Source organism: Neofelis nebulosa, chromosome 9 (genome assembly GCF_028018385.1).
Source record: "Neofelis nebulosa isolate mNeoNeb1 chromosome 9, mNeoNeb1.pri, whole genome shotgun sequence".
NCBI classification, from domain to species: Eukaryota; Metazoa; Chordata; class Mammalia; order Carnivora; family Felidae; genus Neofelis; species Neofelis nebulosa.
In genome coordinates, this window is record NC_080790.1 from 123,637,129 (window position 1) to 123,661,937 (window position 24,809).

At 43.4% G+C, this 24,809-nt stretch overlaps 1 protein-coding gene across 16 annotated transcripts in view; it reads right to left on the reverse strand.

Annotated features, from left to right (window-relative positions):
* The window catches only part of PTPRT (protein tyrosine phosphatase receptor type T), a 1,082,577-nt gene that overhangs the window by 131,259 nt on the left and 926,509 nt on the right, over positions 1-24,809 (reverse strand). For 10 of the 16 annotated variants that reach the window (XM_058685649.1, XM_058685643.1, XM_058685647.1 and 7 more), the window contains one exon: positions 10,260-10,408. In XM_058685649.1, coding sequence (XP_058541632.1) covers positions 10,260-10,408 — 149 coding nt within the window. Of the gene's footprint in view, positions 1-10,259; positions 10,416-24,809 lie in introns of all 16 variants that reach the window. The other 6 variants (XM_058685639.1, XM_058685636.1, XM_058685640.1 and 3 more) reach the window with 1 other exon arrangement.

Consider the following 24,809-nt stretch of genomic DNA (forward strand, 5'->3'; position numbering starts at 1 on the left):
CAACTTCACTTCTTTATCCCTGATTACTTTAACAAGCACTTTCTAAGTGCCCTGTTGTGATTCAGGACTGCTTGTGAGGTACAGAGCAGAATCTATTTTCTTCTCAAGATGTAGTGACCTAGCATAAATTGTCAAAAGCAAATTTAGCTTTGTAGCTTTACTGAGATCTCTTTGAGAAGGAATGGCTGGGCCAGCTCATAATGAAAGTAAAAGTCTGTGGCTGATACAATGCCATCCCTACTTAACTACAACGGAAAGTGAAATTTATACAAATCAAAGGGAATATGAGGCCAGGTTCCAATAACATGCAGAGGCAACTTCAACTAGGATCATTCTATTTTCCAAACAGGTAGCCTTTCCTGGAAAGTGAATTTAAGTAGGCTACAAATGTGACTCTTTTCGGGCAGGTTCCAGCTACTATTCCAGCCATATCTCTGGCCGTATCCTCTCAACAGAACACCTTGTACTTCAAGCCCCCTTTTCTAAGCCTACCATGACCCTTGTCCAAGTCTTCGTCCCTTCCATCAGGGACAATCCTCCTCTTGCACCTCCTTCAAGTCAAAATCCATTCTCTCATGTAGTATCATCTGATGTAGAATCAATCACTTGCCAATCCTATGATCAGTGTTCCTAGGGCACTATACACACCTTTTCTTCATCACTTATCACATTTATTGAAACTAATCCACTTACAAGTCTCTTCTTGGAGGACAATAATATCCTTGAAGGCAAAGACCATGCCTTATTTATCTTCACAACCCCTACACTGCTTGGCATATAGTTGGTATTCAATGAATATTTAAAGGAAAACCTTGGCTCCCATAACCAGGAGATGAAAAATATAATTCAATTTGAGAAGATTTTATTTGTGCAGAAATTGGATTGGGGTTCTAGAGAAGATAAATCATTACTGACCATATTTCATTCATCTGAAGGAGACTGGAGGACAAGAACTAGAGTGGTCACAGCCCCCAATACTAGCCCGGCTTCTTCTGCTAGTGACTCAATGAGTGACCTTGAGGAAACTCTCTAGGACTCAACTCTTCTTCTTTAAGATGGGAAGGTTGGATCAGGTGAAGTCTAAGGTAATGTTTAGTTTTGATGGTCTATCATGTCCCTTTTTGAGTCTAATATCTTTCTCTGAAACTTGTGTTAATTTACCTCAGTGTTTGTGATAGATAGTTTGTCTACTTTTTCAAGGCCACTTAAATTTCTATTTTCAACTTCCAGAGAATAAATAATTCCATTCAACTTTGGATTGCCAGGAATCAAGTGTGTCCTTTAATCTGTCAGCCAAGTGGATGATTACAAAATATTCAATAGTCTCTGTAAAATATTCAATAAAACTAGAGGTGGCAAGCTTGTAACATTCAATTCTTCTTCTAGATTCAATTTAATCTTGGAGCAATGAGAAAATATAATTGTCCCTGCAAACAGAATTTTGTGCATTTTTTTTTTCTCTTCATGATATTCTGTTGAGGTCTTGGTTTCACTGTGTGACTCATGATTGCTTTTTCTTGTAAATTTCCACTCCTTCCATTCTGTTAGGTTGTTTGCTGTTCAGATAAAAGGAGTGAAAGCTCCGGAGATAGTTGAGAAAGAATCCTGGGCTTGGGGATCCTCAAAGCTATAATGGGTTTTAGCAACCTTAAGGTCCAGTACCTCCAAAGGGCAATGCCTTCTTGGTGCCTCCACCCCGAGAAAGGGGGTATTAGCCTTTATCTCCCAGGGTTCTGTAACTCTACCATTATCAGAGACAACTTAGCATGTAAAGAGCAAAGGCTTTGGAGTCTGACAGTCCTGGGATTTAGCTGAAGCCAGTGATTCAAACTCAAACATGCATCAGCATCACCTGAAACCTTTGTTAGAAACCTTGAGAACTTTGGGTTCCTTAGGTCTGGGGTGGGGCCCAAGAAATTCCTTCCAAAGAATTCCCAGGTGATGCTGATGCTTCTCATTACGGGACCACACTCTGAAAACCACTGCTTTGAGCAAACGACTCACTACTCAGTACCTGTGGACTTCAGTTTCCTTCTTTATAAAATGGGAATAATAACCCCCGTGGTTTAATGGAGTTGTCTTGGCTGAAGGCTTTGGTGTGTCAGATCCAGGGTTCAGTTCCAGCTCTGCTACTTAACGCTATGAGCCTTAGGCAAGTTCATTACTGTTTAAACCTCAGTTTCCTCACTTGTAAATCACCAGGGACAATTATAACACTTATTTAATCCTCCCAACATACCAATGAGATAAGATAATGCATATAAATGCATATAATTTCAGATGGAAATAGGCACATAATGAGCAACAGAGGATAGCTGGTATTATGAATATTAATAATCTAGTAATTATTACATTTTGAGGCTCCAAACTGGAAGGATTAAGTGAGCTCATTGGCTGACACAACAGAAATCAAAAATAATCTCAGTACGCTGAGATAACAGGGTCAAATCTAACACAAAGACAGCACAGATGATATATAAAGTCCTTCACTTGGGCCCCCCAAATCATCTTTACTTGAGCTGAATGAGAAAGTTTTAGTTGGAAGCCCTGAGCTCTGCATTAGGCAGGTATGTGATGGATATTTGGGGGTTCATTCATACATGAGCAGCGTACTCTGAACCCAGGATTAGAATCTAGAGTGAGGGTGATAGTGGCTCTCTAAACTTCCAGCGACTCAACCTAATGCAGAGTCACATTCATCTTGGAGACCATGCGCTCCATGAACATGGACCAAATGGAGACAGAGGTGCCAACTGAGACTTTGAGCTGACTGGAAAACAGAAATGTATCCTGAAGAAGGCTGATGGCTGATGTGGGCTGCTCAGCCTGAAGGAACGACCTTCAGGGCACACACATGGCTGAAGTCCAACAGCAAGGGATGGGGGGGTGGGTACTGTAGGAAGAGAAAGACCAACTTTCCTACTTTATGTGACATCAGAGGGCAGCCAAGGGCCATCAATACACTTGACCAATACATTTGTATGCAAAAACTGGAATAAATGGATGGAAGTTACGTAAAGCAGACTTCAGCTCAAAAGGAGAGAGAATTCACTACCAGAGGAGTTGGGACCAGATATGGGCATGGAGCTAGCAGATCTTCATTGAATTCCAGCTCATCATTGGTTCTCTCATTCATACATTTAAACAAATGCTCAGTGGGTATCAAATGGGCCAGAGAGCTGGGCAGTGGTCAGGGTACATTCTGGTCAGCTTAGGATTTTAGCCTTTCCTTCATGGGCTACAAGGAGCCACTGAAAGGTTTTAAGCAAAAGAAAGGAAGGTCAAGTTGGAATACTGCAAAGACAGGACAGCAGAAATGTATTTAATTTTATTGAGTTTAGGTTTCCTCATTTATGACATCAGGATAATAATTCCTACCTGGTTGCAATGCTTTGAGAATTAGAGGTAATATGTTAACAGCATCTAGCAAAATGACTGCCCCAGCAGGTACCAAACAAAGGCGAGGCATCATTAGCAATCCTTAACATCACACATCATCAGGGGCATAGTTTCCCCAGGGAATGACACAGCCCAACCAATTTTCCCAGAGACCCATTTCTCCAGCTGGCTCAACATCCTCCTGACAGGGTGCGGGAATCTTCCTGAAGGACTTTACAGCAACCTCAGCCATTAAATTTTTAAAGTCAAGCACTGTGTTCCCCATTTGAATTTCTTAATTTACATAATATGTTCCTAAAATCATCAGGTTAAAATTTTGCCTGGTGGTTCCCTCTGCCTGCCCCATCTCTGCCAAACCATCCTGCAGGATACCAAGCTTGGACATTCCCTGACATACCTGTGAGGACACCCTTTTAGGAGCTCTGTGGGGTGGAGATCAGAAAGGAATCAGGTTTCAGGACCAACCCTCTTCAGCAGCGGCGAACATCTCTGAGGCTACCGCAAGCTCTGAGGCTACTGAATATATTTTTGGTTGCATTGGAGGTACAAAGTCAGGGGAAGAATCTTGTGGCTCTTTTTGCAGGCAGGCTGCTCCTGTAGCCCCTATAGGGCTGTGAAAAGATGCTTGTTGTTGGACTACTTGTCCCCCTCCCCATCTGTGAGCTCTCTGTGTCTGGGGTCATCCCTTTTATCTAGGGCTTGGTCCAGATCAGGGATGCCTGAAGATGGGGCCATCTGGTCTACAGTCCCATCTCCTGTTAGAGCATCAACCGGACAGCTGTCTTCCTGAGGGAGGAGCTTCAGGCTCTCAAGCAGACAGACTTAATTCTGTCAAGTTAGACAGAACTAAGAGGAGGCACTGTCCTGCCAGCAGGATTGGCTATTCCCCTTAATCTCCTTTCTCTCCTTCACCTAGCTTTGTGGTGGGCAGAAAGCTAAAGGTTACAGGAAAGACAAAGACATTCAGTTCTGAAAGGAGAACATCTGGTTTGGAGTCCAGACCTCACTATCTACTCATCAGGTGACTTGAGGAAGATCTTGCAATATCTAAGAACACCAGGTTCCTCAACTGTAAAATGGGTTTAGTAATAAACATACCACTATACAGGGTTCTGTGAGAACCGATGAAGATGCGTATCTGAGTGGGCTTATCACAGAGCCTGGCAGCTTGTGGGAATCTGATGGGCTCCCTGCCAGTGCCCAGGCCTGGGACAGGCCTCCATGTGGGAAATGGCTATGGTAGCAGCTTCTGCCCACATGGGAGAAGAGGTGGCTGGCCATCAGGAGAGGAGTGGTGTTCTCCCTCTCTCCTGGCCATGAGTGGCCACCATTTAGGCTGCTGAGTGTGGGCTACCATTCATGGTACAGGACAAGGGACACTGGTTCTGGGGTCAGATAACCCTATTTGGCTTCCAATCCCATCCCCACTCTGTGCACATGTGATGTTGGGCTTACTTATTTTGGTTCTCTGAAATTCAGTTCCCCCGTTTATGAAGTGGGAATAATATCTAATTTGTTGGGTTCCTAGGAGGCTTAAGAATGGGATTTATATAGAGCATATGGCCTAATATGTAATGGGTGCCAATGAAAGTTACCTTCCTATTTGGGCTTTTGCTACTAGAAAGCTCAGAGCCAAACTGGAATATGAAAGTTACCAGTCTACATATTTAGATTGTTTTTTAATATAATAAATTACATTCTAATACAACCTGGTCTTGACCTTCTTGTCTTCATTTATGTGTTCCTGACATCTTGATTATTTATTTCTCTTATTATTGTTTTGCTGTAGGTACTATTATTGAATATGTTCCCAAATTCTATGCAGAGCTAGATGGATAGAAGCAAACTGATGTCAGAAGAAACAGACCCTTAACTCTGCAAATGGTTGTATGATTTGGGGCATAGGGTCTCTCTGAACCTCAGTTTCCTCATCTGTAGGATGGGAGTGATAATAAACATACAAGCTTTCTTTTGGTGCAGGAATAAGGATCTACGGCTCCAATATTCTGCAAAAGGACTTTTGTAAACTATGAAAAACTCAGTAGAACACATTATATGCAAGACAATGCCCATTTTTATTCATCAGTATAATTATTCCCCTCCCCAAACTGTGCTCAGGACTCATGGCACAGGGACTGGCATGTACCAAGTGCTGGGCAAGTGGCCACTGAATCTCACCTCCAGGGCCTCAACCATGCCTATATCCTTACTTAGCAGAGAGCAGAGAGCTTGATGGCCCAGCCTCTGATGCTGCTTAGAAACCAACTGCCTTCACACCCACCAGATATGCAGCCTTTCAGTACAATGGAAGCAAAACAATGACGACAGAGTTTACCAACAGCACCCAATGGGCAAGTGAGTCTGTCAGATGCCAGCATGGGAAGCCTAGACAACTGAGCTCCACACTGAGACAGGGAGACTGAAGGACTCCACAAAAACCTGTTTTTACCCTTTGCTAGGACCTGCACCCCACTCTACACACGCCTCACAATGCAAACAGTGTATGTCTTCCTTGTAAGGGACAAGGGGTTATTGGTTTCCTTAGAACAGAGAATGACCAGACCACCAGCACTAGACGTCTCCATGCCAATACCCACCCCCTCCAAGTAATAACAGCTGGGCCCCTGGCTTTGTTCCAACCAGTTCCTGGATGCCTGAGGGGACACGTACACCAGACTATAATTGTCAATAAAAAAGCTCCAGGCCCCGAATAAAGATGAGACTCCTTCGCTGAGTCTCCCGGATACTCGGCACTTTCTTTACATGTTCGATAAACTCTGCTTTCACCTCCTGCTGGCCTGTCCTCCTGCTGGCCCGTGTTTGATTTCTATCCTGCGCACAGCCAGGAACCTTCTTGGCTGGTCCCGCAGGAACCCCTCTGGTCCTTGGACCTGGCCTGCCAGCAGGCATCACTAGCACAGAAATTCAACAGGGATTTGTTTTGAAGCACTTTGATTTGGACTGAAAATGAACACAGAGAAGATGATACCATGAACAACAGATATAAAGAAAAAGATTTAAGCATGGGTGTAAAAAGATAGCACCAGAAGAAAGACTTGGAAAAATTATCCCAGTGAGTGAAAGATCTTAAAAAAAAAAAAAAAAAAGTAAATAAATAACAATCAGCTACACAGGGCAATAAGATCAAAACGAGATTACTTAATAAAAGCCAGCCATTTCTTTAAACTGAAAACAATGCACATTGTTTGTCCTTTAAATGTGACATGCACTCCTTTTTCAAGAATGCTGAAGCACCCCAAAGCAAAGGCCCACACCTGACAATGGCAAGGGCCCCATCACCCTTGCTTCCCAGAGGTCATTGCTCCTATACAAAATCTGGAAGCTTGATAGAATGGATGCTGTGGAACAGCAACAGTTATTTGGAATAGAAAACCCCTGAAAATCAACCTATGCAGGGAGATGCAGAATTTGAATCAGGCAGGAGCCCACCTGTTCAATAATGAAATAATTGCTCAGGGCACATTCTTCTGTAATCTTTTCTGATGTGACATCTATTCTTGTACTCTGTCTTTCTCCTGCTTCCTTAACATTTGCAAATAATCTCAGGGCCTCCTAAAGCCGCTGCAGAAGCCAGACAGTCACTTCCCTAATGCCAAGAAAATAGATTCAATTTTACATACATCAGGGTGATTTCAGAAGCAATTTCTACATCTCTAGTGTAAGCATTACTTACATTTTTTTCCCCTCAAATCTCATCCCAGCGGTTCCACAGGGCATTTTAAAGGTACCTGATGCATTCCAGGGTATTAAAAAGAATCCCCAGAGCGTGTTTGTGGCTATAGCCTGAGGACACCAGATGCATAGATAGAGTACTAAAATATTCAGTGACTCAAACAAATGCAAAATTTCTTAATAATTGAGTATACTGTCAACTGAACTTTTTTTCAATTTCAATGTCTTTTTTTAAAAGCAACGCCATTAAAAGGTATGTGTGTGTGTATCTGTGTGTGTATGCATATAAAACAAACACACATATCAATCATTTGGAAATATTGTCTCTAGACTTGAAAATGTCTGATTAGATTCTACTAGATAGGATTTCTCCTCCTTTTTGGCTGGCTAATCTACCTTGGTCTTGGATGCTTTCCTCTTAAGAGTTTAAGTTTTAGCCCTGGGGAATACAGTGATGTTTTCCCTTGAAATCCAAGATATCAGTGTTACCCAGGTTTCCACTTGTGATCAGAAAACTTAAGATCAAATACCTATAATTTCGAGGTCATGTATCTTTGACTATAATACTTTTGGCACTCAGACTTCCCAGAAGTCTTTCCATTTTGACATTCAGCCTTCCCAGGCATTTTACACATGGAAAAGGGTGTGCACAAGAATCTGGCCTATATAGGAAAGGTTGGGGTGAATGGGTATCACTTGGCCAGGATTGTCTATCAGCTAGACTTGTTATTGAACTTCCTTTCTCCCAGGGAAAGCAGGAGAATCAGTGACAGATGAATATAGATAGAGATTCTCAGGGATCTTCAGATGGGCCTTTCTTTCAGGACACACCAAGTCCATTTCCTTGTCAACCCTTTTTCTGCCTCTCCTGGCTGCCTATGTCACTATCGCCTTTTTCTGGGCCCAAGGGAATTAATGAATCCCAGCGATTCATCTGGGTTGAGAAAGGAAAAAGAGCTGGCTTCGTGGGTAGGCAGACTGCACACTTGCTCTGCTCTCTGAGGAAAATGCAAGTTAAATATTTGCTCATGAAATAATCAGTATGTGCTGTTAGACTTTCTCTTTAAAGCCATTACACAATCTTAAGAAGTGTGCAGACTTAGCATTGCCAATAACGGGCAAAGTGATAGCATTTGTCTGTTGAGATGATGCAAAGGGAAGGACATGATGCCACCTATGTTGAATTTTTGGCAACATGTTAACCTGAGTGCAATCATGGTGAAGAAAATCAGATAAATCTGGATTGTGCCACATTCTAGGAGACAACTGGCTTAGACTTAAAATGTGTCGATGCCCTGAAAGAAAAAAAAAGGAGGGAGGGCTGGCTGTTCTAGATGAAAAGTGATGGAGAGACATGATGACCAAGTATAATGTGAGTACCTGAGTGGACCCTGGATTAAAGCAGCAGCAACAACAACAACAACAATAAATATTTTAGGACCACTGAGGAAATTTAACTATACGCTGGTATATTCCATACTGAAATAAGGTTACATTTCTTGGGTCAGATAATTTTATAGTGGTTACGTTGAAGAGTTTTCCTAGTTCTTAGGAATTCTCTGGAAGTAGAGTGTCATGATGTCTGCAACCTACTTCTAAATGGTTCCGAAAATTTTATAAAATTTTTAGATAATCTTATATAAGTATATATATACAGGATATTTTTATATATGTATACATATATAATATATAGTATGGAGTGAGAGAGTGTGTGTGTACAAATATTGCAAATGTGAATAATTGGTGAGTCTAGGTACAAGGTAAAGGAAGATTCATTTTACTATTTTCTCAACCTTTTTATAGGTTTAAAACTAATCTCCTTCCCAAGGCGGCATGTCAATATTTGAAAATGGCTATTGCTTCCCTCAAGGTTCAGTGTTCTTAATCAGCGTGCCTATAAGAACCATCTAAGTGGCTTTTACAAAACCCACATCCCACCTTACCCCTCCCCTCATCTCCCTACCTCTCTTCCCTCAGGAGATTGTGATTTAGTCAGTAAGGTGTAGGGCCTACATATGTGTATTATGAAAACTTTCTCAGAGGAGTTCTGTGCTATACTTAAGATGAGCAATCATGGGTCTAAGTTACCCTCAGAACATGGATCCATCAGGAATTAGCTACGTAACTCTGAGAAGGTCAGCCGCATGCACTGAACCTTGGCTACCTTACTTATAAAATGGGAACAATCATATGCAGTATCTCACGGGGCCATGGTGAGGACGAAGATGGTCTATAAATATTTGTTTCCTTTCTTTCTTCATTTTCTCATAGAACCCCCCCCCAACTGATCATATCTAAGTGATTTTTACAAATTATGGTTTCTTCCATTTGCCACACACTGTGTGGAGGACATTCATTTGTCTACGCTCACATTCCTGTAGATTTCCTGAATTCCCTAATCTGGAGCAGAGGCTGAGGAATCTAGCATTTCTATTAAATCTAGGAAAAATAATTGTCTTAAAGAGAGATGAGAACAAAAGTTAGTTTTAGGTTACCAGTCTTGAGATTTTCCTTTGGATAAGATTTAACTCTGAAATCTTAGCCACTTCTATAGGCTTGGGACCCTGTATCAATTCTGCATGAGGGTTCAGGTGCTCTTGACTAAAGGCCCCTTGGAACACTGGCTATAATTTGGACCTGGCCAGGCTTGGGAGACATGGGTTCCAGGTTTGGATAGGTATACTCATCAGCCTTGGGACACTGCAGAAGTTGCTTTTCTGAGCCTCAGTTTCCTAAGCACTCAAAACAGAGATGGCAATTAGTGGCACACCTACCTAACATGGTTTTTATGAAACACTGTTTTGAAAGCTGTAAGACACTCATTTCAATGCGGCATGTTTTTCTCCTTATGGGCATAACTATGTCCTCTTTTTTTTTTTTTTTTAAACTACTATTAGTTTTAACCTGTATCTATTTATTTCCACAAGCAGTTAAGATGGCTTGCCCCATTTCCATTTGCTTTGGGGGAATATTCTTAAAACCTCCTTTTCCCTCAAGATGGGCTGCCCCAAGTCCTTGCCAGGGAGAACATTCATCCTTGGAACATCCAAGGAAGCATCCCGAACCCATACCCTTCAGCATCTGACCACTGTGAGGGGTCCACAGCAGAGGTACCAGGGTCAAGCTGAACCATGGATGTTCCCTTCCCCTTAGCTGGGTCAACTTACTGAATCCATTAACATCCTGAGAGCTAGAGGAGAAGCCTTCATCGTTGTGACTGGCGCTGAGCTTGGTGGTGGGTTTGTCGGCTGAGGCCACAGGCCCCATCTCCCTCTGGGCTCCACTCTGTGTCTCCTTCTGCTTCTTGGCCAGCTTCCTTTGGGACATGTGCAAGGGGAAAAAATCACAGTCAGATGGTTCCAGCTGCATTAAAGCATTGGAAAGATCAGATTGTTCTTCCGCCCTACCCATCATCCTCAACCCCCAAACCTGGTTCATTCTCCAGGAACAGAGAGTCAAGATCGGTCCTCCAATGTCAAGGTGGAATAAGCCTAAATCCTCCTGAAACCATTAATGGCTTTCATTTACTCGGAAATATGAGGCTTATTCTGGATCATCTCCAACAATAGGTATGTTCTTTACTTGAGCTTAAAATCGGAAATCAATGAGACTTACATGATGATTCCTTGCTCTCCTTTTGAAGTGGGGAAGAAGCTGATTGGCCCTTTCTGTTCTCATGGCTCTGAATGAGATTCAAAATGGAGTCTGACCTGTCTCAGGGACTAAGGTAATAAAATAACATGCCAAACAATGGACAACTGAAGTAGAGACTTGTGGTTGGTGAAGGGTGAGGGTGAGGGTTAGTTACTCCTGTAGCTCGAAAGGAGAAAATTTAAAGCTGAACTTGATGCCTGACGATCATTCATAGGAATGAAAGACCTTCAGAACCAGATGGGCATTTATAATAATACTAGTTTAAATCAGTGATTTCCAAACTGTGATGGAAATTAGAATCATTTTGAGAGCGGATAAAAGCATGCAGAGGCCCCAGCTCATGGAGGTAGGACAGGGTTAGGCCTGTGCATGGCCACCTAGTTCCCAAGGTCATTATGACACCATCTACTGGATGTTAAAACCATTGGTTTTGGATTCAGGAAGACCTGGGTTCATATACTATCTCTGCCACCTGCCAGCTGCATGATGCAGGGCCCGTTCTTTAAGCTCTTTAAGTTCTGAACTCGTCCTCTGAGTACATCAGTCAACAATGGGACCAAGCTCCTAGGGCTGTGATGATTAACTGAGATCATATGTGAAACACATGGAATACAGCACCTGGCACACAGTGAACATTCAACACGTGACAGCTGCATCCTTGTTTTTATATCATCCCTGCTGGTCCAACCACATTCTAATGTCCAAATCCCCCTTCAAGAGACCCACTGTGAAATCTCTGGATATCAAGTGGTAGAGATTTGGACGCCTCCCCAGGCAGCTGAAGGTTTAAAAAGTCCTTCATATGGATTTGAAACCTACTTCTCTTAAATTTTAACCGGTTGTTCTTAGATCATTAGAAGTACAAAAATATTACTAACCCCTCTTGCATATGACAGTTTTTCAAACATTCTAAAAAACCAATGCAGTCCCTCTGAGATTTCCCCACATTTCCAATTCTAAATATAGCTATTATGTTCCTGTGATAAGGAAAGCGATGGACACATTAAATATCTTGGGGGTAAATTATCCCAGGTCTCTTGCTCCATTTTCCATAGGACTTGGTTTCAACTTCAATCTTAATCACTCCTATATCAACATGGAAACAACAGATCTCCCAGAGGAGTCAAATTCAGGAAAAATTTTTCCAAAATTGAGCCTGCCTGGTCATGAAATATGCAATTTCAAGAGGAATGATCTCCCTATCAGAGGAGGTATGAAGTGAAAAGATAAAACCTAGACACAGAAGTATTTTAGGGGAGTTCATCTAGGATGGATTCTAGTTTGATAGTATGGGGAGTAACACCCTTCCCATGGATCCCTGGATCTAGATGTGGACTGCACGGAAGAATGACAGATGGCATACTCAAGTGAGAATGATTTGGGGAGACTTTATATGCAAAAGGACTACTGACAAAAGTAAGAAGGGTGAAGGGGAACCTAAGGTCCACCATAGTGACAGGTGAGTTGTTGGCCACCCACGTGTCCAGAGGGACAAGCAGAGGAAGCAGTCACTGGCACCCTGAAGGAGAGAGTTGTGAAGATAAGACCACCAGCTCAGAAGCAGCAGCCTTCTCTCGAGGAACTCAGTTGATCCTCACATGGCAGGAACAAGAGGCATCAACACCCTGGCTACATCCTCTTCTCTCCCCCTGACCAATGAACAGTGGGTCTCATTTGCTCAACCCAACTGGAAGCCAGAGGCATGGAGTCCAGGTAGCGCCAGCTCTGGAAGCAGAGAGCTCAGTGGAGAACGAGGCAAAGGAATCTGGATCCAGGAAACCCCCGCCAAGAAGAGAATTTTATCTCCCCCATTTTGGCCACAATCTGAAGACAAATGCAGCCTAAAATGGAACCCACATACCCTCCCTCCCTCCTTCTCTCTTTCCCTCCCTCCCTCCCTTCCTTCCCTCCCATCTTTCCTCCTTCCCTCCTCTCCTCCTCTCCTTCCCTTCCCTTTCATTCCCTCCCTTCCTTCCCTTTATTTTCCTTCCTTTCTTTCCCTCTTTCCATCCTTTCTTTCTTCTCTCCCTCCCTCCCTTTTTTCCTTTCTTTTCCGTTTTTCCCCCATTGGCTTGAGAAAAGAGGGGCTCTCAGGAATAGGAATGCGTCTTTTGTATATAATGCTCTAGCCACAGGCATTCTGTTCCAGGAGTCAAACTATTCCTGGTAGACAGAAAAACAACCAGAAAGGAAGTACTGGATCAGTGTTGGCAGTCAGACAGGGGCCAGGGGGAGTGCCAACGAAGGAAAAATGAGTGGGTCTACTGCTGATGACATTTTGAAATTTTATTCTTCATTTATTATCAAAAAGGAGTGTGTTTAAAAATGTATATGTGACCTTCTTAATCATAAATTTGAAAAGATATACAGCAGATCCTTTGCCTCTATCTAAGCTCTGCTCACATTGCCCTGGCAGGAAATAAAAGGAAATCCAATAAGAAAGTTAACTTTAAAACTATAAGTGAGTGTGTATAAGGGGCTTTGATATTTCCATAGGGGCATAACTCCCAACCAATCCCATTCCATTAGGGGTAAAATAATATGGAGAGAGTTGTCTTGGGCACAAGTCATTCATTTCCAAAGGAATAATAATAATAAAAAAAGGCCTTGCTGCACCTGTGAAAAATGGCCTTTTATAGAAATGTTTGGGTAGCTCTGAAAACCTGGATGAAAAATGAAAAATTGAACTTCTATGAAACATAGGTATTTAAAAACTCGACAACCAACTGAGTTGTAAAAACTCAGGAGTATGGTATCCTAAGTATTTAGCCCATGGTTGACACTATGTGTTCACGATGATGAGGCTACATAATAATTTAAAAATGTACAGACAGGTGTTTTAGCAGCTGGAAAACACAGCTACAAAGTAGAAATAGAAGGAAGGGATGTGGAAAGAAAGAAAACATAAAACTATAGTTTTGGGATCTATATTCTATCAGAATTCAAAATTTAAGAATTAAAAAACCATCTTGGTAAAACAGGAAAAATCATTTTATTCCTATAGCCATTGAGTTAACTCAGACCCCCCCTCCCTGTTTTTCCTTAAGAGAAGGGGGGAAATCCAAGCCTATGAGTAGGGCATGAAAGACCCGTAGGCTATGGCTCTAGGCTTCAACTCAGCCTTATCTTCCATACACACCTTCTCTTAGGGAACACCAGCCACCTCATCTTCACCCCCCAACCATTCCTCAATACTATACATTCCTTAATATGTCCCCATTCTTCTCCACTGGCCCCTCCTCTCCATCCTTCAAGGCTCAGTGTCATTCAAATGTCACATCTCCTTGAAGGTTTCTCTTGCTCCTCTACATAGATTTGTGATTTTCTCTTCTTGGTTGACTCATTCACTGAACAAATATTTATTGAGCACCTACATGTACCGGCTTCTGCTAGAGGTAAGATCACAGTGACAAAAGCCAGACATGACCCTGACCTTCACAGAGCATGGAGACTAACGGCAAAGACAGGTGCTAAACAGATAAATACAGACACAGCTATAAAATCACGAAAGTGATGAAAGCCAGGGAGAAGAAATGCATGGAGCTAAGAAACACCAATGGTTGGTCTGAACCTTCTCAGATCAAGGAAGGCCTCATTGCCATGCCAGCTAAGCACCTGTCTAGTTGAATTGCAGGGATCCAACTCTCCCACCCACTAGGGCAAGAGCCTCTTGGGTGAAGGGTTTTCGACTTCTCGCACCTACTCTGATTTCTTGCTGAGTGTCTGGCACACAGCCAGTGCTCAATAAATTTGTTGTACAAATTTATATTTAAAAGTCTACAATTTGAAGTGCAGAAGAGATTGCCATCCTACTCCGACTGCAAATTATAACCACTTTAAAAAAAGATACATACAAGGAAAGAGGAAGAAAAACTTGCACAAAATTAGTTTGTGACCTGAAATATTTCTACTTATGAATATTTCTGGCTGACAACTTAGCATTTTCTTCCGGTAGTTGTCACAGAATTCTTGGGATGTTTGCAGAATTAATGGAATGCTCACAGAAGTCAGATTTTTTTCCCTCAAAGCCCACAGTATAGCCATAGCTATAAAATGTTTTTTTTTTAATCACATAAAATAGTTATATGATACATGGGAGAGTCACATAACTTATGGAATCTTCAGATCCTTCAAGATTCAAGTACTTGTGACTTATGAAACTTGGAATTTTTTTCTCTAGTTGTTGAGATTCTTGCCAACTGGGTCACACAATTTCACCAGTAGGGGGTACCAGAAGCTGGTAAAAAGAGAGCACTCATAAGCCTATCTATTCCTCTGCAGGGACATTTCTAGAGCCAAAGAACATTTTAAGACATAGCAATCCGAAGTTTACTGTTTCTGACAGGCGGGGACAATGTGATGTGACCATAGCTCTTGGCATTCTTTCTTCTAACAGATCACTCTGAGGTCTTTCTGACCTTTGCTTGTTAGCTGAGTGAGGGTAGGTGGCAGGGGATGTGCCCATGATGGACCGTGAGTCCTATGATTTATTCTGAGCACCACTCTTTATAAGGGGTAGTGGCAGGTGGAATGACTCAAGGGAGAGGAATGTGGGGCTGTGAAGGGTTCTGAAATCATGCTCTGAGAGAAGAAATGTCTGAAACAATGGGGATTATTTTTCAAGGAGAAGGAATATTCAGGAATGCCCTCTTCACACATCTGACTGTCTGGCTCTGTTGTGGCCCCAGGGGCAGAATTAGAACCAGGTTGGCTTGAAACAAGGAAGAAAGAACAAAGTACAATTGCTTGGGTCTCTTTTGGAAGCACCTAATGCCTGACTGTCCTTCCCATTTTTAATTCTTTGGTAACCTTCTCTACACCTTTTAAGTCTCAACTCAAATGTCCCCTACTCGTCTCCTTCCCAAAGTTAGTAGTTTCTTCCTCTTTGCACATTAATTTGTTGGAAAAATATTTAATGAGCCCTTACTTTGTGCCAGTGGCTGTTAGAAAGAGATCATGATGTAAAAAGCCAGGCATGACCCTTGCCCTGTTTGGGCTTTTGGAAGTAACGCATGGCCCCTCGTTGGCAAAGTTCCAGTAGAGACTGAGAAGCCACTTGGAATAGAGGTGGTAGGGAACTGACCATCTGGATCCTGAAAAACCCTTGAATCTTTTCTGGGCTGGGAACAGGAGGCTCCAGCCAATGGGGGGAGAGTGTTGGGGCCTCCACCTAGGATTTTTCCCTAAATGTGAAGAGCTATGCCCATGCTCCTGGGGAGGCATGGTTAAGGCACTCTTTCTTGTCCACATAGGGCTCATCCTCTGTTGGTATCTCTAGACAGTTTCCTGGGAAGCCACAAAGATTAGATAGAACACTGGAGCCAGAGAGAAATCCTCAGCCCATAGGAGGTAGACAAAGAAAATACAGAGCTGAGACTCTACTCCTATTAAAAGGCAGCACTGTACCCTTTGAAGCCAGTGTGCTTCTGTGCTGACATAATCAGATCTCTAATTAAAGTGATGCATCAGAACTGTAAGGGAACGGTACCAGCCTCTCAATTTCTTCAAGAAGAAGCAGGCCTGGACAGGGGAGGGGCTTAGCCAAGGCACACAGCACAATGGCAGAAGCCACAGGACCCAAACCCTGCTTTCTACCTGCCAGTGCACCTGTTCCAACATTCCTCCACCTCTCTTTTCAGAATGAAATTAGAAGTGCAAATTCAGTCCATGGCACATATGATTTTAGTCCCTTATGAATGCAGCAAAACCTCATTAATCCAAACCTCACTAACTCAGAACTACTGTACCTGAGGCAGAGGCTGGGCTTTACCACATTAGAGTTGGTAGTATAAATGAGGATATGGGTATGTGCAGAATTCAAAGGAGAACACACCACTTTCTCTTACATCAGGAGGCAGAATGGCAAAGCAGTTAACACACTGGCTTTGGTGCCAGACAGCCTGGCATCAAAACCTGGCGCCATCTCAGACTAGCTGTGTGAGCTCTTACAAGTACTCATCCGTCGGCATGTCAGTTTCCTCCTGTCTGAAAATTAGGTAACAGTAGTACTTTCCCAAAAAGTGGCTGCAAAATTAAATGGTATGTGGCTAGCAAAGCATTTTTCCCAGAGAATCGTACACAGTAAGCACTCAATACATGCTCTCTGGTAATCTTTTAAAGATAAGGAGTAGCCATGTTAATTTAAATGGCCTCATTGTTTATGAAACATGAATCCTTTAGAGCAGATGCTCTGAAGAATGCCTTTTCTCTAAAAACGTTCTTTGATGTATTCTAGAGCAGTGCTGCTCGACCTTGGCTGCACGAATCGTTTGGGGAGCTTCAAAAATTATTGGTGAGATTCTAGTTTAATTGGTCTGGGGTGCAGCCTGGGCGTGTGGGTTTTCAGAAGCTCTCCAGGTGATTATAAATGTGCCACCGAGCTTGAGCACCACTGATGTAGAACAGGGTTGTCTCTGGACCAGCAGCATCAGCTTCACCTGGGAACATATTAGAAATGCAATTTCCCTGGCCCCACCCCTGACCTACGAATCAGAAACTCTGGATGATTAATAATCTCTGCGGGCAGTTCTAACGCATGCTGGAGTTTAAAGACCCGGATGTTTGAGAACCCACTCCTTAGCTGGTCTGAATCAGTGAGGAGTCCCTATCATCCTTCACCTGTGGAAGTGGAGGAGCAGGAAGCAAGTGACTTGGCTGCCAGCCTCAGGGGTCCAAATATCTTCTTGTTACCAGAGACATGCCCTTTCCCCTTACTGGGTATTGATTTCTCTACAGGGGTAGTTGGCATCTTAGAACCAAGGCAATAACAGATGCTATTTAAATGACTGTTACTGGTTGCAGGGTGTCCCCCTAAAATATATGTTAAAGTCCTAACCTTTGGTACCTGTGAATGACCTTACTTGGAAATGAGGTCTTTAAAGATGTAATCAAGTTAAGATGAAGTCATCAGAGTGGGCTCTACTCCAACTGGTCTGGTATCCTTATAAGAAAAGGGAAATTTGGATGGAGACACACAGGGAGAAGGCATGTGATGACAGAGGCAGAGAACGGAGTGAGGCAACTAGAAGCCAAGGATTGCCAGCAGCCACCAGAAACTTGGAAGAAGCAAGGAAGGATTCTACCCAGAGTTCCAGAGGGAGAATGACCCTGTGACATATGGATTTCAGACTTCTACCCTTTGGAACTGTGAGAGACTAAGTCCGTTTGTTTTCTTTTTCCCCCCCAGCCATCCAGTTGGTGGTATTTTGTTATGGAGCTCTAGGAAATGAATACAAGATCCATGAAATAGTAAATCCCAAATCCATTTCATTTATTTAATAAACATGTAAACAGCACTTATTCCATGCTAGGCACTATTAAGGCTATTACAAACACAATGTGTTAGCTCCTTTAATTCTCCTAAATACTGTAGGAGATTGGTAAACACATCCCCATTTCACAGATGAGAAGGAGAGGCAGAGAGATTGGAAGAAATTCATGGAAAGTCACCCAGGCTTTAGGAGACAGAGCTGGGATTCAAACTCAGGCAGTCAGGCTTCTGAATGTTCTCTAAGATTCCTTGCTGTGTCATGCTTAGCCAAGGACCTATATGTATCCACCCTTGTCCCAAAGCTTTCTCAGCTGGGTCCCTTCCTTTCCAGGCAAACACGCACTCACATACATATGCACACACGTGCAGGCAGAAAGCTCACACATCTGCTCACATCCTGCAGGCAATGCACATTGGGTCAGCCCATTACTTCTGTTGGGTGCCTATTCTAGAACATAGCTGGTGGGTCCTTCCTCCTCCACCCCCATCACCCTAGCCTGGGGCTTCTATGTGTTTCCACTGGAATGGCGAAGTTATAGAAATAACCACAGCAGATGCCATCACAATTTGAAAGACTGAAGGATCCCAGCCACTGCCTGTCACCTCCATCTCTCTGCTGTCTTGCTCTCCATGTGTATGACTCTACCTGTCTGCCTCTGCTTCTCTCTTCCTTGTGGCTGCCCCTCTCCCTTTCTTGCCTAGGTGGCTCTCCTACGTATTATGCTCTTTTCACAAAGGACAGAGTCAGATTTAGTCTAACCATCGTCTAGCGGGCTGGCAGGGGAACCAGTGCAGAAGAAGGCCTAAGACAGATGCTAGGCCCTCTTCCCACTGCCCACATGGCCACACTATCTCTTGGACCCTGCAGCAGAACCCAGAGGGAACAGCATGGGCTCTGGAGCCAAGAGTGCCTTGGTTCAAGTCCCAGCTCCAGTATTTACTAGCTATGTGGCCTTGGACAGTTACTTAGCTTCTTTACAACTCAGTTTCCTTATCTTTAAAATAGGGGGTACTTACAGTGAATGCTTATGACAACTGTTTGCAATAGCTACTAACTTACAAATACTAATGAACTTACGACAGGATGTGTCACCTACCAGATAAGCTCTGTGTTAAGTGTTTGTTACATAATAAACAACGAGAAGGGAGTAACTGCCTCATAGGAAAGTGAGGACAGAATCTTTGGCTGAGACAGTGCTGAGTTCCCGAAGAGCTTTCAGGCCACTGAGCTCTGAACGTCTGGGCAAAGCGAACAGCCCTCTGCTGTTGCTTCTGTGGAAATGGACTGTGGCTCCAGACTAACCTGATTCTAACAAGCTGCTGAATCCTACTTGCGTCTCCGCCTCTGAGACTATCAGACTCAGTTTCCTTCTCTGTAAAATGGTATTTGATAGGCCCTTGTTCAGAGAGTGACTACAATGATTAGAAATAGTAAGTGTACATTCCTGGCATGGTCTTTGGTACGTAACAAACACTCCGCAAATGCCAGTTCTTTTTCTCTCCCTTCTTCACACTGGCAGTCCGCATGCGTTTCCCCTGCTTTATTTTTACCTTAATTTTGTGTTTGATCTTCTCCCCGAGATGAACACTCCAGGGAACCAAAATGACTACTTTTTCTCCCGGCACCCTGCCCTACTCCATCCATACCTTGCTTACACAACCACAAACCAAGCCAGACTCTCGGGCAGATGTTTTGCTCCCGGTCCTGTTCTGACCCTCATTACAGGTTACAGAGTCTTGGATTCTCTGGGCTGGAATGGCCTTTGGGGCTCTCCAGACACTCTCCCACCATGGCTGGAAGGTCCCTTGCAACATCCCCCAACAAGTGGACATGCAGGTCCTGATTGTCAACTCCAGTGACAGGGACTCGTCATGTCTCCAGGCAGCCTCTTCCCAGAGAGGCAGGTCCCTAGATGGGGATGTTCTCCTCTGAGCTGAGGCTGAGCTGAACTATGTCTCCTGTCCATGCCCTCTTGGATGCCCTGGGTTGGGCTGCCTGTTCTACCCAACCAGCCTATACATGGATGGATGGATGGATGACCACAAAGCCTTCAGACTTTACTAAACTCTTCTAAACCATCTCTCCTCCTTCCTGAGGCTCTGCAGCTATTCCTTCCCTAGTTCACTGAACCACCTTTTGTACTCCACATCCCTGTGCCCACACCTCTTCTCAGACCTTGACCCAGGGCCCTCTCTTTCTCCCCCCCCCCACCCCACTATAGGCCTTTGGCTACCTCCAGAAACCACCATGGCCTGCTGGATGGCCAGCACCCAGGGTCATCTCCCCTGTTAGACTGTGACCACACCAGCAGGGGCCATGCTGGCCTCGGGCGCTTCCCACTCCCCAGGGCCTCACGCAGTTGCTGGCACAAGCACCTGCTGAATTAACGTATAAGCAGATCACAAGCCCTTTAAGTTCCGTCTCGAGCACTATGTCTTCCAGGAGGCCTTTTCTGATCTCTCCCTGATGGGACATACTTTACCTACATTTCATCTCCTAGTCATCTTCCTGCTGTTCTCACCATCCTTCATTATAACGGCTTCCATAACATCCATTAGTTCACTTTTCCCTAGCACCTAGTTCAGCACTTGGCACAACGTTGTAAAAGCTTTAAAAATGTTTACTGACTAAATGAATGAATGAATGAGTAATACGTTTAACTCCTTTATTGTTGCTCTATCCCATATTTGAGCATCCCCATGACTTAGACCTGACACTTTTAATCTATTTCTGCACCAAGTGTCTGTACTGGAACAGGTCCTTCTTATTATTCTACAGGAGGGGCCTTTCTCTACAGATGGTGCACGACGGAGATTCTCAAACCTGAGGGTGCGCCAGAATCACCTAGACAGCATGTTGAAAACAGGGATGATTAGGCTCCACGCTCAGAGTTTCTGATTTGGTGAATCTGAGTTTAGGATCTGAGAATCTGCATTTCCAAGTTCCTAGGAGATGCTGGAACTATACTTGGAGAACTGGTCTATGGAATGTCATCTCCGGCCCCACTGTGGAGCACATACTACTTACCTGCTGTCTATTCTCCATCAGTCACCTCAAACCTTATTCCCATCCCCAACCCCAGCTCATTTCTCCTAGAACTGCCTGTGAGCACAATATACTCTTTACTCAAGCATTCTCATTTTCTTGGGGCTTTATCCTAATGAAATAATAATAAAAATCCATGTATTACGTGGACGACATTGGAAAACAGCTGTGTGTATGGCAGGGGTTCTTGATCTCAGCACGATTGACATGTGGGGCCGGAGAGTTCTTTGCCGCATGGGCTGTCCTGTGCGCGGCAGGATGTTTATCTGGTTCCGTGGCTTGTACCCACCACCTTCCAGGAATGCCTCTCATTCCCAGGTGTGACAAATAAAAAAATGTCTTTAGGCACTGTCAAATGTCCCCAGGAGGGAGGCTGGGGAGGGCAGTACTGCCCCTGATCTACAACCACTGGTACAGACAGGTGAATATAACGTGTAACATGTAGGAAATACCAGCATGTGCTCAATACCTTGAAAACACTTGTAACCCTCAGCAGCATGACAAGGGAGTGATTATTTCTTTTGTTTTATAGGTGAGGAGTCAGAGGCCCAGAGGTTAATCCCAAACTCATAAAACAGGTAAAGGGACCGGGAGGGAATGGAGCCCCGATTCTTTAGCCTGCAGAGTCCTGTTCTCCCCGTTAGCCTGTTCTGCAGCTTCTCTTCAATTGCAAACCATCAGTCACAGCCTCATAAATGTCTACCAATAGGGGATTGCTTCAGTAAATGATGGTGCATCCCCCAGATGGAATATTATGCAGCTATTAAAATGACAGAGTGCCATTAAAAATGAAAACTATGTAACAACATTGAAGAATGCTAACTGGCTTACATTTAGTTCAAAAAAAAAAAAAACAAAACAAAACAAACCCAGAGAATGAAACTGTGTACCCTGTGATTACCACTGTGAGGAAGCGTGTCTATGCTAACGTGTTATATGGAGGGCATTAAGGATAATTTTCATTTCTTCTTTGATACCATTGTTATCAGAATGTCTTTGCAATCATTATTTTTAAGTAGCAGCAGGGTAATGAAATTCAGGATGTTAGGTCTTCCTTGCACCTGAACTGGTGGAACTAAAGCTTCTCTAATCCTTTGAGTGTGGCAGGGGTTTGATACGCTATCACTTCTCCTCAGATAGCACAGTTGCATGTATGTTTCTGAGCCAGGACATCTCTCTTTGAACTGACCCGCTTCCCCTAAGCACAGCAAGCTGGAAGCACAGAGGAAAACACTGCTGAAGGCATCAGTGTGGATCACTCGGGGAGCCAGGGCTGTGAGAAGCACGCGATGTGTCTGTCAGGGGGTACCGTGCACTGCACTGGTTTCATGCATTATGCGTCAAGAGTGGCCTGGCACCCTGGCCCGGCCGTGCGGGAGAAGGCTTGCATAAGGCACATCTGATGAACTGATTGGAATGTCAAAATGTCATTAAGGATAAATTAATGGATGTGTTACTTTGGCTGTAAGAGGCAGAGCCAGCAAGACAACAGGCTGCCGGCGGGCTGTTCCCTAGCCCAAGACAGACGGCGTTTGCAATGGAGATTCATGGTCTTTATGTAACGTGAGGTGCTTTGCAGGGAGAAGAACAAACAGAAATGCTCCAGCACTTAAGCACCGTAAAATCACAAGCATGAGATAAATTAATTAGCGTACACTAGGAAGGCGGCTGGTCTGTCTGCACTCCTGGGGAAAGCCAGAATGGATGGCACTGGGCTGGAGAGGATGGGTCTCAACACCAGACTCCTAAGGAAAGCAATTGAATTCAATGTGCAATCATAAACTGCAGCTGATGGAAAGATAAGTCTGGTCTGTGTTCATTTTTTCGTGGATGCCATTTCTGTCTACTCCTCCAAGCTCTTGGTGTCTGTGGGTCAAATGTCTTAGGTGACCAGGGAGACTGGCACCACTACCGCCACTTGCTTCTGATGCCATGGGGGAATCAGTACTTTGACACAGGGGAAACTCTCTGGGAAGCCTGACTTCCCTTGGGACAGCCTAGATAACGGTGGTCCATTATTCTGTGATGGGAGGCTCACTACCCCACATTCAACCTAGTCTATTATTGGACAAGCATTGTTAGAAAGGCCTTTCTTACTTAGGCTTCTCCAGCATCTTCCTCCTTGCAACATGACAACAACAACAACAAAAACAACAAAGCAACAATGAGAGTAGCTAATGCTCACTGAGCATTTGCTAGGTGCCAGGAACTGTACTCTGGTAAAGTCAGCACCCTATCTTGGATCAATTATCCCCACTTTATAGTGTAGGAAACTGAAGAGCAGAGAGGGTGAGAGAGATACTCAAGAGCACACGGCTAGTGCATGGTAGAGCCAGGATCCAAACCCAGGTCTGCTTAAAACCAAGTCTTAACATCTTAACCATCACATAATTCTAACTGCCATAACCTCCACTCATGGATTAGAGCCTGGCTTTCAGAGCAACACAGAATGTGAGAAGGCAACACGGAACTAACGTTTTGGGTATGTAGTGGGTACTTTGCTAAGTACTTGGCCTGGGTGAGCCTAATCAACTTTTTTCTTTTCTTTTCTTTTTTTTTTCAATATATGAAGTTTATTGTCAAATTGGTTTCCATACAACTTTTTTCTTTTTTTAATTTGAGAACAGTTGACACACAATGTTACTTTGGTTTCAGGTGTACAACACAGTGATTCAACTTCTCTATATATTATATACTATGCTCACCATAAGTGTAGCTACCATCTATCACCATACGGCACTATTACAGTATCATTGACCATAATCTCTATTTTATTGTATTCCCGTGACTTATTCATTCCACAACTGGAAGCCTATATCTCCCACTCTCCACTCATTTTGTCCCTCCCTCCACTCCCTTCTCTCTAGTAGCCATCGGTTTATTCTCTGTATTTATAGGACTGATTATTCTTTTTGTTTATTAGTCTGTTTGTTTTTTTTTAAAGAATCGACATGTGAGTGGAATCATATGGTATTTATCTTTCTCAGTCTGACTTACTTCACTTAGAGTAGTACTGTCTAGGTCTACCCATGTTGTTGCAAATGGCAAGATCTCATCCTTTTTTATGGCTGTGCAATGTTGCAGTGTGTCTGTGCGCACACACACACACACACGTTTGTCCTTTCTTATCCATTTGTCTTGTCTAATCCCTCTTTCACTCAATAGCCCTGTTTGCTTGAAATAAGTTACTATTTTATCCAACTGAGATCTTTTTGTCTTTGTTTTTTGTGTTACCAAGTGCAATAATTTTTAACATACGAGAGTTAGTTATATTTCCATATATGAACAATGAACAATTAGAATATGAAATTTAAAAAATGGTGCCATTTAAATAGCATGGAAAAATGAAACATTCAGGTATAAATCCACCAAAAGATGCAGGGATCCTGCATACTGAGCACAACACGTGGATGATAAAACAAATGAAAGTAGACCCATACAGACAGAGAGACAACCCCATATTCCTGGGCCAAAAGACTCAATACTGTTACGATGTTGATTTTCACCAAACTGATCTATAGATTCAACACAAGCCCAATCAAAACCAAGCAAGGTTTCTTTCAGGTATCAACATCTGATTCTAAAATGCCATCGTACACTTTTTTTTTAATTTTTATTTTTTAATTTATTTTTGAGACAGAGAGAGACAGAGCATGAACAGGGGAGGGGCAGAGAGAGAGGGAGACACAGAATCGGAAGCAGGCTCCAGGCTCTGAGCCATCAGCCCAGAGCCCGACGCGGGGCTCG